Here is an 18,051-nt window from a genome sequence, read left to right as displayed (position 1 = left end):
TTTGAGTTTACATAATATAAACAGAATTAAATGGGCTAAGCACTTGACAGATGTTGGTAGAATTGCATTTTTATCATCTGCTATCAGGTATGCCTCTAAACCCAGCTCCCATTTATCTACACCTTAAAATTCAAACTATAAAATGGCTCCAGTCTGGTTGCTGGTGGTGTGGTGAAAAATAACTCATTTATTTTGTATTGTGCAATTGCCTAGACTTTGGCAGAAGCACACCGAACCTTCAGTCTGGAAATGGCTGGTTAATTTGATAAGACAGAAGTATTTATAGCATACGCCAGGTTAATGAGGAAATTTAAAATGTTAACATTAAAAACATTCCTATTTTTCCATTAGTCATCTGTCTAATGTAACCAGAATACTTGTCCTAGTTGTGCTAGCCCATAGAAACCTGCAAACATATAGTATTTCTCTACATGTCTAAATGGGCGTGAGCCATGCCAACCAAACGAGAGATCATTATCTGCCGTGATCCTATTATTCTGTATCTGTAGTCATCTCTTTGTTGCATTTCCTCATCACTTGGCACAGACTAAGGATGATTGAACCCCTGTGTATTCTCTCTCCCTTCTGTTAAAAATAGAAAACAAAGATGTGTTGATTAACCTACCTCCTTCCTGCACAAGATGCTGCTGGGGTCTGTTTTGTAGCTGAGTCTGTACTGACTGGCATAATGCTGCTCCCACTGAGCTCTGCTACTATTGGACAGAGCACAATGCAGCCAGCTAGCTGCTCACTGTTACATTAGCATCCCAGACCTCCACCCAAAAGACTGATCAATTGGCAAGGGAGTCTGTATTTTCCCCCTCCCCCTCTGTTAGATTTCAATGCGTTAATTATTTACAGTCAATTTGCTAATTATCAGAGTGTGTGTGTGTTTTTATCTGTGTCTATGTGAATGTGTGTGTGTGTATATGTATGTATATATATATATGTATGTGTGTGTATATATATATATATATATATATATATATATATGTGTGTGTGTGTATATGTATGTATATATATATATATATGTATATATATATATATATATATATATATATATATATATATATATATACTCCCATTTGTAATTAATCAAACAAAATATTTATTCAGTACTTAAATCCGACATTTCGGCCCATATTAGGGCCTTTTTCAAGGATAATTCATGTACAATGATACTGTGTTTTTATTATATATATATAAAGCAAAAATACGGCTTGTGTTTGTAAGCCGAAACGTTGAAATAAATCTACCAGCTTTTTTTCCACTTATCAAGACCTATGTGTGCGGAAGTTTTTCTGCTTTCTAGATATTAATTTTTGTTCCAGCACCTAGGCATCACCATGGCTATCTGAGTGCACCTATCTAGTTATATGTCTATATATATATATATATATAGATATAGATATATATATATACACACATATACATACATCCATACACACACACACATTTTGTAGGTTGACTTTTTAGTCACACATGTCAACCGAATATAACTTTGAAATATGGTATAATTATGTTTTGCTATTGCTCTTTGTTTGCAATTGGTCTTTTAATTTTTGTGTGTGGTTTTTGTGAAACGATTTTGATTTTTGTTCAGGAGCTCTACAGTTTGGAATTTCAGCAGTGATCTAGTGGCAAGGGTCTAATATTTCCAGTTAGTAGTTGAGAGACTAGAGTATGAATGGCAGAGGTTCTAAACAGAAAGATAATGAAAAGTAAATAAAATTGCAGCATTACAAGAGCAATAGTTTCTAACTGCCATGGCCAATCACTGACTACATTTTCTCTTGGATTTCAGATGGCAGCAATGGGTCATTTAATCTCAAGAGCCTTTCTGGGAGTTCTGGATACAAGTTTGGTGTCCTCGCTAAGATCGTTAACTATATGAAGGTACTCTTCATTTCAACGGGGCTTATATAAACTGTTTATAAGTAGGGATTTATTTATGTACGACCAGCATATGACTGGGGCCTACTTTATGTCCCGGGTGAGTGTTCCTCTAGGTGAGTACTGCCAGTTTAACTTCTTCTTGAGGGATCCAAGTAGCTTCAAACATTATACTATACTGTACATGCTCAACCCAATGCAAGGTACAAGAAAAAGAAACAACCCTGGGCTGGTTAATTTTTTTCCAAAGAGGATTGCTGGCCTGGGGAACAATTTAGCAACTTTATTCACTGGGTGGCGGACAACAAATTGGAATTGTAAAATTTTCCTCACCTCTAAGTTATTAAACATGTAAATGAAGCTTATCCATTTAGGATATGGAAATTTTTTTCTAAAAGTACATCTAAGAGTCCTTATATCATTTTGTCCTAAATGTGATGAGACTAATGTGTCACTTTTCCATTATTTATGGTCCTGTCCAAAAATTAACCTATTTTGGATCGAAGTCACCAATTTTTTGAATTCTAGACTGAAGATAAAAATTAAACTATATCCGTGTTTTGCTTTACTGCATCTAGAAATTAATATGCTTTCTGCAATTCCTAAGTCAAATATTATCTCCCATGAGAGTAAGTTATTGACTTCCTTTTTTTCTAGCTGCTTCTAGGAAAGCTTTATTTAATTTCTGGCTACAAAAGGAACCCCCCTCATTATCGGACATCATATCTTATATGAACCAGCTTCGTTGGCAAGAAGCCTTAATAACTAAAACTAAAGGAAGTTATTTCCAAAGATTCTTTTAGGCCGATTTGGTCACCTTATTTTGAAATCTGTAACTCCAATACTGGCGATCAAATAATGCGGTTTCTTCAATTGTAAGAAGACCTATTTGACAAGATGATGAATGGGCTTTTTCTTTCTTTCTTTCTTTCTTTCTTTCTTTCTTTCTTTCTTTCTTTCTTTCTTTCTTTTATTACATGTACATCCACTGGCTTAGTTGATTTTAGTTAGTTTTTGTTAGTTTTCTTGAATGGTATACAGTTTTGATAATATCATGCCATTGTCTCATATGCAACCTATTTTCTTAATCTGCGTAACATTTGTTCTCATTCTGATATCATTTGTTTAATATGAAAATCAAATAAAATATTTAAAACACAGAAGCCCAGAAAGTGGCAAGGATTTTATTTTGAACTGGGTATTTTGTTATATTCTGTTTAAAAAATAAACTGCCTGAAAGATAAACATGTAAATGTTTTTCTTCTTGCAGACTCGGCACCAGCGAGGAGACACATATCCACTCACATTAGAGGAAATCCTGGATGAAACACAACATCTTGACATCGGTATCAAACAGAAGCAATGGCTAATGTCAGAGGTAACAAGTAATACATTACATTGAGGGCCTTTTTTCCTGCTATGTAAAAAAAAAATGGTGACCAAATACACCACATATCGCCAAACAGAGTAAGAAATGTTGTACTTATCAAGCTGTGTATTCATTTTCAGAGATGGTGTACTTCTGGCTTACTTGAAAATGGTATGTGAAAATATGTAGTGGTGTAAAATAACACCAATGTCAGCAATTGGCCTGCTTAAATTAAAACAGGTCTTTTTATAAATTTGTCATTTATTTTTTAAAGTTTTTACACAGCTTTTCTGGTGTTAATTGTTTTACATAGTATGATAAATCAGCTGCTGCTGTGCATATACCTTTATAATAATTCAGGCCTTCCCTTTAGAGGGAATGAGTGTGATAATATTTTGCACTTCGCAGCATTATTGCTGTAAAATGCTAGTATTTAGCATTCCAGCATACTCATTTTGATGAAGTGTGGCATCTTGGCTATAGCAGTGTCCTTTTCTTCATCTACGAGGGAGAGTATATTAGGGTTAGAGTTGATTACAAATGTATAATTTCTATGTATTTTGTCCAGTACTAGTTCTTTATATTTTAGAATTTGCAGGTTCTAAGAAATCTATAATGCAGGAGTAGTATTTTTTTATTTTGTTGCAACTGAGGGACATACTCCCTCTCTACATGGAACATATGAAAAATGAACTGTATAAAGGTATAAATAGATTGCACAATTCTGTTGATGGCTACAGAAAATGCTGAGATAAGCAATATGGCTACACTCTGTTACTAAATCATTTATTATACAAAACTAGCAATAATATATCAGGGGAGTCCAAACTCCTTTTAGCATATTTGGAGGGGTATTTTTTCTAATATACATTAAAAATTAAATGGCCTTTGAACTCTGCTTATAATTAAGATATATTTTCCATTTAATATATAGTAGTTTTGTTCAGCACTAGGCAATACATGCAGAGATATTATCGTTAGCCAACAGAAATCTTCTAACTAGCCCGATTGACTAAACGACCGATCACCATGGTACGGAAAATGTTGGGACAATCTACACATGGTCTGAAAATCGTACGCAACAAATTTTCATGCAGCTTTATCTTTGTGTCTATGGCTACTTTAAGGTGTTCAGTTGCTGGAGCATACAGCTGATTATGTATTTGTTGCCAACACCCTGTCAGGATGCTATTAGTAATGAAATAGAACAGAAACGAATACTTATGTATTAAACATTATTGTTTTTATCTGTCTTTTTACCTTTTTTTTTATTTCTGCTAGGCTTTGGTGAATAATCCAAAAATTGAGATTATTGATGGTAAATATGCCTTTAAGCCAAAGTACAATTTAAAAGACAAGAAAGCTCTCCTGAGGCTACTAGACAAACATGATCAACGAGGCCTTGGTGGGATTCTGCTTGAAGATATAGAGGAAGGACTTCCCAATGCACAGAAAGCCATAAAGGTACCCACTTCCTTCATAGATATATGACCCCAAAATGTGGTTTGGATATAGTTCATCCAGACTGTCTGTTGACTGTCTGTATCTGCATCACATGGGGCATAGCTTCAGCCTTGTCGGATAAAGTGACTAGATGTTGAGACCATATATATATATATATATATATATATATATATATATATAATCATGTGTAACCTTCTGTGAAGGCCGTTAATCATGCTGGAAACTTGCTTGTCTTCCTATAGACAAAACACTTACTCACCGGAATAGAGGTTTATTAAATAGTGACACCCCTTGTCATTCAATAATTCCAGGCTCGAACTGGGCCCTGCCGGCCCAGACCCACTACCTTCACTGCTGCTTACCTCCCTCCCTGATAAATTGCCATGGATTGTAGAAAGGAGAGCACTCTACAAAGCAGGTTACTGCTGAAGTGGGGTTTTATTTCAGATTTAAAGCTGGCCATAGACGCAAAGATCCAATCGTGCGAATCGGGGATCCGGTCGATCGGCAGGTTAGAAAATTTCTGTCGGCTGCCGATAATATCTCTGCGTGTATTGCCGATCATACAATTTTCAGAGGGAGACTGTCACCAGCTTTGTCTGTCGTACGATTGCTGTCAGGGGCAGAACATCGGCTGATCTGTTCTTTTACTACTTTATTTGATCGGAATGGTAAGACTTTGATCTGAATGGTTAGTGGCAGGTCGGGGGATAGGAAAGTCCGATCGAAAGTCTGATCGGATCTTTGTGTCTGTGGCCAGCTTTACTGACATCCCTCCCTGATACCAGTTCTCTTCCGATGCACAGGAAACTGCGCGCACAGACGTGCAGGGGGAGGGTGCTGAAGGGGGTCCTGGAGGGGGTTTATGACTTGGGGGCCCAGGGGATGGTGTGGGGCTCCTGAGGCTGCAGGCCCATTAGTCCGACACTGAATAATCCATACCCATTTTCTTTGTGCACTATTAAATACATATTTAATCAAAATATACATGTTTATGGGGTTTTTCTCTTTCCAATTCTTCTGTCCAAACCTTACTCTCCATTTCATCCTATACAGCTACTGTTTCTCCAGCTAGTGAGAGAAATATGCATGGCAAATCTTCACTAGCTTGTATGTATGTGGCTTTACTGTGTTTTTACTACATTTTGCAATATATGGTCTGGTATATGGATCAGTTTGTCATGCTCGTCATAGTTTTGTACAGAATCATTAGTTAAAATATAGAGAATTGATTTGCATGAAACATCAATGCCAAAAGAGGACAGACAATTGGAGCTATATGTTTTTGTACTGGGTTTTAAGATTAAATCTAAAAGAATTCCCAGTAGTTCGTTCTGTTTTTTCATTTATCAAAGCTTTTCTGACTGTCAGGAAATTCTCAACGAACTGACACATTTGTCAGCTGATCAAGGCAATAAATCATCAGAATGTGTGCCTATGGGGTATTATTCCCATCCATGATTTGAAACTGAAAGTAAAAATATGGTAAATTCATTCCTATATGAATGAATAAGAAATTAATATAACATGTTGTTTTGATCAATAAACTGTGCAGAGTAAAAGGCCTTGGTAGATCATGCTTTATTTGCTGTTTCAAGATGAATATACGCTAAATGACTAATAAAATAATACTTTGTTTTTTTCTGTCACCCTCACAATTCTTATGGTACTTGTTAGACCATTAGTCTCTCTTTCCAGCCACCTCTTTTCAGCACCACAAAGTCCAGTAGATAATGCATTAATGCACAACCTTGCTCTATTTGTATTTAAGTGGTTGTGTACCATGCGGCTGCCATAACTTTTAAAGCAAGTTCAGACTGGAAAGATGGAAACTGGTCCCTGAGTTTACCATCTCCTTATGTTAGTTTGCTTCCAGTACTGTTAAAAGGGCAGTATACATATTCATTCACACACACACACACACAAAATATGGCCTATTTTTAAATATTAAACAGTACACATAGAATAAAAGCTTACAGTAAGATAGGAGTAGAGTGGTATTAGCGCCATTACATAGTATACTGTAGCAGACAGCAGTGGCATCACAAAAGAAAGTGATGTGTACATTGTGCTTTTTTTTTGCCCTGGAAAATGATGCAAAATCATTCACCCTTGCCTTCAAGTCTGAGTATCAAGATCAGAGTTAAAATTCAGTTCAGTTCTCTTCCAAATCTTTAAGGATTTGAATTTGGGCAAATCTGAATATTTTTATTTGGTTCATGCTTACGATCATCTGAAAATTTTTTGCACCGATTACACCTGAATAAAATTTAAAATTTGATTCTGATACCAGCCACCGGGGATACTATAACCTTATGGGGCAGATCTACTAAGGGTGGAAGTGAATTAAAAAACTCGAAGTACTGTCTCTTTAAAAAACTTCGACTTCAATACTTCGCCATCTTAAGCCTGCCGAAGTGCTATGTTAGCCTATGGGGACCTTCTACAACATTTTTCTAAGTCTTTAGAAGTCGAAGTAAAATCGTTTGATTCGAAGGATTTCATTGTTCGAACAATTTTACTTCGACCACAGAATAGCCAAATTTGATGCAAAAAACTTCGACTTCCATATTCGAAGTCGAAGAAAAACCATTCGATGGTCAAATTTCAAAGTATTTTACACTTCGAAATTTGACCCTTGATAAATCTGCCCCTATGTGTTTGTTAGTTTGTTTTTATCTTCTACACTTTTAATGTATACATACATTTTCAGACTGTTGTTACTACAGATATTTATACCTTTTTGGGGTTGGGCTGTAAGACTGAACTGGAAAACTGTAGATGAGCCCATTTATACAGGGAAACATGCAAACATGAGTACTGGTTGGAAGTTTTTAACGATTAAAAAAATTTGCTTCTCTAAACATTGCACATTGACTTTAGAAAAAGCAAACCCTTTTATTTTGTTGAGCGTATCTCTTCAAAATAGTAATTTCTTCTAGAATGATTTTTTAGTAAGAATGAAGTTGTACCGTGTGCAGTTGTCTCCTTGTAACTGCTCACAAAATCAGTGGTGGCTGTGGCCTGTGGTAGAACCCATCATGAAACTCACTGTTCATTGTACCCTTACTTGTTATATCAGTCTATTGCACTGAAACTGTACGAATGTATTTTATTTGCATTGCATTTTTTCAGTTTTTTGGTTCTCTCAGTTTGCTCCATTTTACTATACTATAAAAAATATTTTTCTTTCATTGGAATGTAAGTATAGAATCTGCCAGATTAAAGGTTAAACAGTTTTATCAAGTGTTTTTGGGCACTTGTGCTTATTTAAAACTTCTTGATGATTTTTTTATTTCTTAATCTGTTTGACATCAGGCACTTGGCGATCAGATTGTATTTGTAACACGACCGGACAAAAAGAAAATCCTTTTCTACAATGACAAAAGCTGCCAGTTTACAGTAGATGAAGGTAATATTCCATGTTCATGAATCTTGACATTCTAGGCTTCACTTTAGATTGTATTTGCTGTGTTATGCTATATTTTTCTGTATGTAGTTCGTTACAAACTATAGGAAATGACAGTATTTTAGAAGGTCCACAGTCCAGATGCTAAATCCTACTAAATCTCATGTGTGAAACTACAAACAGGTAATGCTGCAATGCAATACAGCTGTGCTGGACTTCATGTAGTTAATTGAACTTATTTTTTTTAAAGTCTTTACTTTTTGGTTTTAAGGAAAAGGGTATGGGGAACATGTGACAAAATAAAAAAAAAAAGACAACAATGAATAAACCACAAAATAAAATAAGACAAACTTGGGTCACAGTTGTAAGTAAGTATTAACATATGATGTCTCCAGTGATCCCTCCGAGAGTATACACCAAAGTGGGTTCGCAGTTAGGCCAATTTGTGCTACAGTTTACGTACATACAATCATATGTGTCGTACTATCCCATTGCGTTCATCAGTTAAGCACAGCTCTATTCAGGGAGCTCTATTAAATTAACATCGAGCCGTGGGCCCCATATCCTTTCAAACTTGTCTGGACATTCCCAGGCCAGGTATGTGAGCCTGATAGAGGGAAGAGCTTTGTTAGTTAGGTTTACCCATTGAGTACTTGTTGGGCAGTTTGTACTCATCCATTTCATTATAACCATTTTTTCCCCCATAGTACAGTGTTGTCCGCATAAGTGATCTAGCTTTGTTCAGAGGACAGGTCTCTGGAGAGCACACGTTAGGTAGGGCCAGGTTGTCTGCTATATAGGTTATCACCTCCAACCTGAAACTCTGCCCCTGGCAAGACACCATTTACTTTAATGCGAGCCATAGGCTTGAGATACAGCAGTTGGACCCATTTGAGGAGCCCTGGGCCAAAACCAAATCTCCTCACTACCTCCCAGAGGCACCACCTTGTTCCTGTCCAATGACGCCAAAACCCTAGAGCCGGCATTTGTGTGATAAGTTTGGAGATGTGTAAATACTCTACTTAGATTAGAAGCGGTAGATTTAGTAGCATGAAGCTGGTTTGATCCATGTGTAAAAACTCTGCTTAGATTAGAAGCGGTAGATTTAGTAGGCTTGAAGCCGGTTTGATCCATTTGTATAATTGAGGGGACAATTTTAGCTAGTTTAGTGGCTAGGATCTTAGCCTGCGTTTGCTATCAGTACTATGGCCACCTCATAAAACAAGGCTGGTAGAGAACCCTGTTCAAAAGCATACAAATAGGTCTTATGAAGCTGTTTCATTAGGGTATTTCCCTGCATTGGGTACCAAGCGGCTGGGAAACCATCTTGGCCTGGTGTTTTATTTGAGGGTAGGGCAGAGACTGCCTCTGCTACATCTGTTTCCGTTATGGGACGATTTAGGTAGCTGACTCCTCTTGCATTAAAAGGCGGAAAGGCGATTATATCTAGAAATTGGCAGAGTTGGTCTAGAGCAGGGGTCCCCAACCTTTTTAACCCGTGAGCCACATTCAAATGTAAAAAGAATTGGGGAGCAACAAAAGCATGAAAAAAGTCCCTTGGGTGCCAAACAAGGGCTGTGATTGGCAATTTGGTAGCCCCTATGTGGACTGGCAGCCTACAAGAAGCTCTACTTGGGACTGTAATTAGTTTTTATGCAATTAAAACTTAATTTCAAGCTTGAAATTCAAAAATAAGCCCCTTCTTTGAGGACCCTGAGAGCAACCTACAATGGGTCGGAGAGCAACATTTTGCTCACGAGCTACTTGTTGGGGATCACTGGTCTAGAGAATAGGTAGCTCTAGTCTGATAGTAAAAGTTCTTAAAAACTTTGTCATTCTGGGTCATTGACAGGGTTCCCTACTGGATCCCTGATTTGCACTATTCAGGTTTGTGAGTACCCAGTAGAGGCTAACCATGCCAGTCAATAAGCATTAGGTATTGCACAGATTAAAACAACTCTAGCCACAGCTGCCTCTAGCCTCTGTGCGGATGGAGGTGGCCAGGTTATCAACCCACCTTTGCAAACTCTGATTACAATCACTAGTTTAACCTAGCCTGTCTAGGAGGGGGTCAAGGGTAGCATTATAGTCACTCAGCATATAAATATGTGTATTAGGAAAAGAAGGAAAGCACTGTATATGCCTGTTCTAGTAATGCTTTCGAGAATGGTGGAGGACAGTAGTAGATATTAACCAGTGTGAGAAATTGGTTAGCAAGCTTACAATGTAAAGCTATGTACCTTGCGTATAAGTCAATGCGGATCCCAATGCATTCAAAAAGTATGCCCTTTCTGATAAGTATTGAGACTCCTCTCGCATTGGGTGGAAAAGGGGGCGTGATAAGCATGGGCCACCCAGTGGCGCTTGAGGGAGAGGAGTTTTTGGCCCATTAAAGGAGAAGGAAAGGTTAAAACTAAGTAAGCCTTATCAGAAAGGTCTCTATAAATACACCAGTAAACCCCAAATGAATGTTGCTCTGAGTCCCCTGTCAAAAGAAACACTGCATTTCTTTCCTTATATTGTGTTCACATCTGCTTCTGTATCAGACTTCCTGCCTTCAGCTTAAACCTCATTGCCCTGGGCAAGAGCATGCTCAGTTTGCTCCTCTTTCCCCCCACCCCTCCCTTCTCTACTGTAATCTGAGCCCAGGGCAGGGAGAGACTCAGGCAGGAAGTGATGTCACACCACATTAATACTGCAGCTCCTATTCTAAACAAACAGAGAGTTTCTAGAGCTGTTTACTCGGGTATGGTAAAACATTCTACAGAATAAATATAGTATTCTAGCTTGCACTATTGCAGCTAATCTATTGGCAATAAAATGCCTCAGTATCTTTCCTTCTCCTTTAAGTGAGTCTCTTGTAGACACAAGACTGCTGGTTTGTGTCTTTTAATATAGTCAAATAGGTGGGCCCTCTTGTATTTACAGTTCAGTCCCCTGGTGTTCCAGGAGATGATAGTTAAGGTCTGCATATTGACAATATCAGGGGGATAGAGGAAGCTGTGCTGCTGCGCGGGCCAGGGGTGCGATGTTTCCCCATATTGTTACCCGGAGCGGTTCTTGGGCCCTTCAGGTGAGGTTTGTGCTGCCTTCCCAGGTGTTTGCAAGCAGCAGTGGCAGGGTGATCTCTGGGTTTTACAAGCATGGGTGCAGAGCAGCAGAGTTACGTGTCCGTCCTGTTCGGCTGCAGCCATGCCCCATTGAACTTCTTTTCGATTTTTGCTTTATGTTGTCCTTGTCTTTTGCCTTCTCCCCTTGTTATGCACCATTTGAGAGGACTATAGCACACACACTCCTGTGTTACTGGCACACCCACATATACTCTATGGAAGACACAAACATTATTAAAGCAACAGTATACTTAAAGTGACAAATTGCTCTTACAAAGTGCTTGAGGTGAACCCTTTCTTACACAGTTAGAAAACAGTTAATCTGCCACCCAAATAGTTTTTTTTGCCAAAGTTAGGTTTAAACAACTGGCGTAAATTGTTTTTTCTTAGACACTTCTTAAAGGAGAACTACAGCTTAACCTACAGCTTAACTAAAGAAGTAGGCCAGAAATGTTGTACATAATGTTTTGGGCTTCTGTACCAGCCCAAGACAACCACATCCCTTCAGCAGTAAAGATCTGTGTCTCCAAAGATGCCCCAGTAGCGCCCCATCTTCTTTTCTGCTGATTCACTGCACATGCTCTGTGCTGCTGTCACTTACTGAGCTGAGGGACCAACTCAAAATATACAGTACACATAGAATATAAATGTCACAATATAAGTTAAATAGTAATTAATACAGATAATTACTACATGGCAGCACAGAAACCAGTGCAACTAGCATCAGAATTTTAAAATCAGCCATGTAGCATTAGCTTACATAACAGCCCAATCACATTTTCTGCAAGTTAATTTGGAACAACCCCTAAGCTTAGCTTCTCAAAAGCTGTTCAGAGCCCACTGAGCATGTGAGTATCACAGTCACAGTCCAAGATGGTGACCCCCTGTGACAAGTTTGAAGTCCCGGATTTTATGCTATTGAGAAGCTGAAACTTCCATGACCAAAACATCCATGTGTGCCATACAAAGCTTATTGAACCACAATGATAAAATCAACCTTGTCAGCTGCCAACCACATTCCTTTCATTTAACTGGGTAAACTGCTGTATATGACAGTTGCTCATGCAGTTCATTTGTCATTAACATAAATGAGAAGCAATAACTGACAAGCAAGGGCATTTTGATTGCTGCAGTTTTAACTGTGAGGTGCAATCAAATTTGCATGTGCGTTAACAGTATTAAATGATATGGGGTTTTAAAATCAGTTTGCATGTTAACAAAATAACTTGAAGCAAGCCTACTTTAAATGGGGCCTACTTTAAATGGGGCAAACCGTTCATTTAAAAAGTTATTTTTGAAAGCTACTTTACCCTGTCATTAACAACATTAAGCAAAAATATTATTATATGTTTAATATTACATCTAATCAATATGAAATAGACAGCTTCTGCAAAATTATTTTTACAACAAACATTTTTAAATTTCTTCTTGTCAATTCTGACTAGTGTATAATAATACTGGAATTGTCCACTTGGCGGCAGCAAAAACATTTATTCTCTTTCTGAAAGCACCATTGGTGATTATTTTCCAATCACTTTGTTCATAAATATGGATATACGTAGCATAAACATCTTGTATCAGTACTGCATGGTGGGATTTAAGTTAAAAGTCTTGGCATAGCTCAGTGCTGGCTGTAGAGCCCGCAAGCTTCCGTATGTGTTGCTGAGCTACAGGGTTTTCCTATTGTTGTAGATTCTGTGACCTATGGCACTTAAATGGTTATTTTTTTCTTAGAAATCAGATTTCTTAAGTCAAAATATTAAAGATAAATGAAAAGTCGTGACATTTCAGTACAAATCTGGGACTGCTGGTTGAGCTGTCAAAATTGGGACTGTCCAACGAAAAATGGGACAGTTGGGAGATATGCAGTATTCATAGTCAACTGCTTAGCCCCGATTACTCACAAATGGATTTTATTTTAATGTTAGGGTAAGGCGATTCGGGGAGATTTTGTCGCCTGTCGACTAATCGCCTCGCCTTTTGAGCGACTATCTCCCTGAACTGCCTCATTGTTTTTCCCCATAGGCTACAATGAAAAGTCGCCTGAGCTAATGCACACGCGGCGATGCGTTTTCTATAGTCGCCCGAAGTTGCCTCACTGAGGCAACTTTGGGCGACTATTGAAAACGCATCGCCGCGTTTGCATTAATGCAGGCGACTTTTCATTGTAGCCTATGGGGAAAAACGGTGAGGCAGTTCGGGGAGATTAGTCGCCAGGCAACAAAATCTCCCCGAATCTCCTCATGTGGACTAGCCCTTAAAGGAAAAACTTCACCAGTGATATCAGAGAAGCTTCTTTTTTGCTCCTACCTCAGACACACTGGCTCCAGAATTTCTGCTTCCTTCAGTTTGTGGCTAATATTTGCAATTTGAACAAATAGCTTCTAGTTCTTAATTTGTTCATGTATTCCTAGTGAGTTGGCAAAATGCAAAACTGCGAAACAAACTTTTTAATTTTTTTTTGCAATTTTACCACCAATATGCTTTCAGAAATGCTGATGCTGAACAATTATCTGAAAGTATTTGACTGTTTCATAAAGGTAATTCGCAGATTTTGCAAAACTAGCAACGTTTTATTATACATTTATATATGCTAGTGGTGTCTGCGTGTTTGAGGGGGGGATTACAGCTTCTGTAGCAGTAATCACCAGAATACATTTTAACTGTTGTTCTGACATACTTCTTCAAGCACCCAAATATATAAAATATATATAACCTTCCCCTCCCTCGCCCCCACTAAATGCAGCAATTGTAAAATGAACAGGGGTACATTTATAAAAATTCTTTAAGTGCAGACACGTTTCAGGGGCTGCTGCCGCTTGAGGCAGCAGCCCCAATGCCGCCCCTCCTCCTGCTCCGCTCTTCTAACTACCAGCGTCGGAGCGGGTGGAGGAGGGGCCGGATCGCTAGTGCAGTGAGCGCAATTGCGCTCGCTGCGCTAGAAGAGCCGAATTTCCGTTTTAAAAAACGGAAATTCGGCTCTTAAAGTTACCAGAGGCGGCTTTTTGCCGCCCCTGGTAACTGGCCGCTCCGTGCCGCCTGAGGCAAGATTCTCACCTTGCCTCATGGCCGGAGCGGCCCTGTTTAAGTGATATGCTGCAGTAGAAATTAATGCAAAGGTAAGCAAGCATATTCCAGTCTCTCATTCATATCTATGCATGTTTGCTAATGTAATTTGAACCAGAAATTGGAGAGCTGCTAAATAATGCTAAAACCATAAAAAATAAAAACCAATTACCAATTCTTTCAGAATATCACTTAAAAGGTGAAAAACCCTTTTCAAGCATCTGAATGTCCCCTTCATAAAGACAAACAGTTGTACTGGTATTAATTTTAAAGCTACAACGTTTAGTCAGCATACTATATGAACATTTTTAGATAAAATCTACGTGGGTTTTACGGTGTGTACTGTAGGAGCTATACCTTTAGAAGCTAAAGAACACTGCTTTTTTTCATTGATAATTGATACTTTGTGGTCCCATGGTTATATCAGATCAACCCTTTTACGTGGGTGCAAATAATGGGCTTTAATTATGTAAACACCTTTTTGAGATGTGCTCAAAAACACCTGTGGATTCCTATTTTAAATGTCCTACATAGGTTTTTTTTTTTTTTTTTTTTCTAGAATTCCAGAAGTTATGGAGGAGTGTCCCAGTAGATTCCATGGATGATGAGAAGATTGAAGAATACCTTAAGAGGCAGGGAATTTCTTCAATGCAAGAATCTGGACCAAAGAAAATTGTAAGGGCTACTTATATTCTCGGCACAATAGTCTTCAATTTGTCAGTGAGCTTTCATTACAGTAGGAGTATTGTCCTTAAGCCACACATTCATTATGCTTACATCCATATGCATTTTTTACATCACTAAGCACAGGTTATAATTGTGTAATTTGCAGTATACTCATAACACTTATGTATTTATAAATATATGAGAGTAATAAGAAGGCAAATAACTTAAAAACCTATGCTTAATAAATAATGAAGACCAACTGCTTAGTTGCTTAGAACTGGCCATTTTATAAAATACTAGAAGTTAACTTAAAGGTGAACCACCCCTTTAAGTTAAAACTGGGGTTTAGGGTCCACATTTAGGATAATAGCATATTTTTTAAAATATTAAAAGTTAACTTAAAAGTGAATCACCCTTTTAAGTTAAAACTCGTTTTTAAGGTCCACATTTAGGGTAATGGCACATAGGATGTTTTATCATACAAAAATATATCCTTGGGAAGGTTTGTGCGACTCAGTGATTTTATAGCAGCCATTTAGTTGTCCACACAATTGTCTCCAGCAGTGACTAACCATCCCTTTTGTAGATGTAGAAGACAAGGTATCGTTAACCAGGGAGACAAACTGGGGATAAATGCAAATGGCCCTGCACAGAACTATAAAATAAAAACATCTCTCATAAAAAAGCTTGAATAGAAATAGTTTATTTGTAGGTGCTGGATGAACAGATACAAACTTCAAATGCAAAAAAAAAAAATTCTTAATGATGTTATTGGTACCTTAATCCTATATAGTGCAATGGTTACTCTGGAGTTTTAAATACAATGTAATTTCTCCTACCGCACACCTGTAGTTCACCAATCCTGCAACTGGTAGTGCGTTTCTTCGTATGCAACGTAGAAGTGTAATTTAATTTTTTTAAAGGGTTTACACCCTTACTGAGCACTTCTGTTTTATTGGTTCCAGTAGTTTTTATACTTGTCTTCATGATCCATGCGCCTTGTTCAGCTATTTTCAGTGTTAATGCAATTTATTAATGTGCTTTTCAGATTCCAGTGCAGAAGAGAAAGAAGGCCACCTCACAGAGAAGGAGGTTTAAGACTCATAACGACCACTTGGCAGGAGTGCTGAAAGATTATACAGATGTTGCTTCAGGCAAACCATAAGAGCATCAGTTGAACTAAGGACGTTTACAGAGTATCTTCAGGATATCCTTAGCTGCTCATCAACTCCAACCCTTAATGGTTACTTTATATTTCCCTTCACAGACTCAGAAATCCAGTGTCGCGTCCTCTTGGTGCCAGAGAGACCATTTATTTACGTCTTAGGAGCCAAGTATTAAAGAACTGAATGTCGATAAATTAGCTAAATAATATCCCAGAGCTGGCACATCTCTGGCAGAAAGAAGAAATCACCGGCACAACAGGCTATTTCTAGCAGGGAAACTTTGCTCGTTTATTTGCGGATGCAACGTTTCGGGGCGTAACGCCCCGAAACGTTGCATCCGCAAATAAACGAGCAAGGGTTTCCCTGCTAGAAATAGCCTGTTGTGCCGGTGATTTCTTCTTTCTCGATTGCTGTGGAGGTTGCCAATACCTCCTTCATCGAGCACCAGGTGTCACGGGATTTGGACGGCCAGGGTGTGCGAGGTGACTACTCTCTTCTTCCTACATCTCTGGCAGACACAGACTGACTGGCAGTGGCTACATCAGTTTGTTAAAGCCAAACATTGTGTTGGTTTTGCTCTGCCTAATTCTGTTCATTGTCTGATCCCCTTGCTCCTCATATGAAGATATCTCCAGCATCTGAGCTAAGTTTTGCGTTTATTGTATATAAAGGGCAAGTTTGCTATTTCAAAAGCAAAAATAACTTTCTTTTGTTAGTCAACATTAAAAAAAGTGTGCAAATGGTTTAACCAATTTTTTCATTTGTTTTAATGTAATAAAAATTGTTTTCTCTTGAACTTTCTTTAGACTTGTCCTTGTCTGAATTGTTAAAATTGGCTAAGTGTATCAGAGTAAAAGGTGAGCAGCAGAGATATTTTAAAGTGGTTTAAATTTGATTTAGCAGAATCCTGATTTATAAATATTTTAACCTGAAATCATACCACCATAATTTATACTTAATCATTTATATTTAAGCCATACCCAACAGTGAAAAGGGAAATTGATTCTGTAAGAGAGAGCCTGGATAATGGGTTCCCAGTTAAGGAAAATAAGGGAGATGGTATACAAAAATAGGAAAAGATTGTAATGTAACCCATTAGCAAGACATAAGTATAACCTCCCACAACCGATAAAACGCTCAAATTTTGGCCTCTACAATAGCCAAACATGGGAGGATTGGGACTGATACTGTCTAGCTGTGAGTCCACTTTTATAATTTTCCAGTGATCGAACCACCTGGCAAATAGAAGGAGACAAATCATAAAACCGAGTAGACAGAATTAAAGGGCAAGTATCTCTCTCTTTGGTTTGTGACGATAACATTTTCTGTCTTGCTGAACTGAGAGTTCTGTCTAAATCTAGGCTATTATAGCCACCTTCTTCAAGAAATGGTCCATCATATGTGTCAATTGTGTCTCACAATTGGACAAATTTGAATTGTTTCTCAACACTGCAAAATTGTGATAACGGCAATGAGCGTTTCAAAGCTGGTGCATGACAGCTCGAGACATGCAATAGAGCGGTGCAATCAGTCTTTTTACAAAACAATGTATAGTCCAATACAGACCCATGTAATGTCAGATGCAAATCCAAAAATTCCAATTCCTTACCACATTTAGATGTAAATTTAATGGAATCTGAGCTGAGATTAAGTTCTGTTAACATACAGCCAAAACTCTCTTCACTGCCTTTCCAAATTAACACAGTCATCAAAGAAATGTTTATTCATGACAATTTTCTGATGAAATTTGAAAAAGATATGGATACGCTCAAATTGATCAAAATGTGCATATTATTCTACAATGGCTACAACCCAAGCCCACATCAATTAGCTACTTGCTAAAAATAGTCAATCATATACTCCCGCTGATCAAACTGACTTATGAAGCACATGGCCTACCAGACAAAT

The 18,051-nt window shown here is 38.0% G+C and overlaps 1 protein-coding gene across 4 annotated transcripts in view; it reads left to right on the top strand.

Moving 5' to 3' along the window:
- gtf2e2.L (general transcription factor IIE subunit 2 L homeolog) overlaps positions 1-16,939 on the top strand; it is a 30,605-nt gene extending 13,666 nt beyond the window's left edge. For all 4 annotated transcript variants that reach the window (XM_041591096.1, XM_041591091.1, XM_041591092.1 and 1 more), the window contains 6 exons: positions 1,805-1,896; positions 3,164-3,271; positions 4,544-4,726; positions 8,045-8,138; positions 14,871-14,986; positions 16,026-16,939. In XM_041591096.1, the coding sequence (XP_041447030.1) occupies positions 1,805-1,896; positions 3,164-3,271; positions 4,544-4,726; positions 8,045-8,138; positions 14,871-14,986; positions 16,026-16,142 (710 nt within the window). In that variant the 3' untranslated portion in view covers positions 16,143-16,939. The remainder of the gene's footprint in view (positions 1-1,804; positions 1,897-3,163; positions 3,272-4,543; positions 4,727-8,044; positions 8,139-14,870; positions 14,987-16,025) is intronic.
- The last annotated feature ends 1,112 nt before the right edge of the window (positions 16,940-18,051 follow it).

The sequence above is a fragment of the Xenopus laevis genome, chromosome 1L (assembly GCF_017654675.1).
Source record: "Xenopus laevis strain J_2021 chromosome 1L, Xenopus_laevis_v10.1, whole genome shotgun sequence".
In the NCBI taxonomy this organism is placed as follows: domain Eukaryota; kingdom Metazoa; phylum Chordata; class Amphibia; order Anura; family Pipidae; genus Xenopus; species Xenopus laevis.
This window is presented reverse-complemented; position numbering and strand designations above follow the sequence as displayed.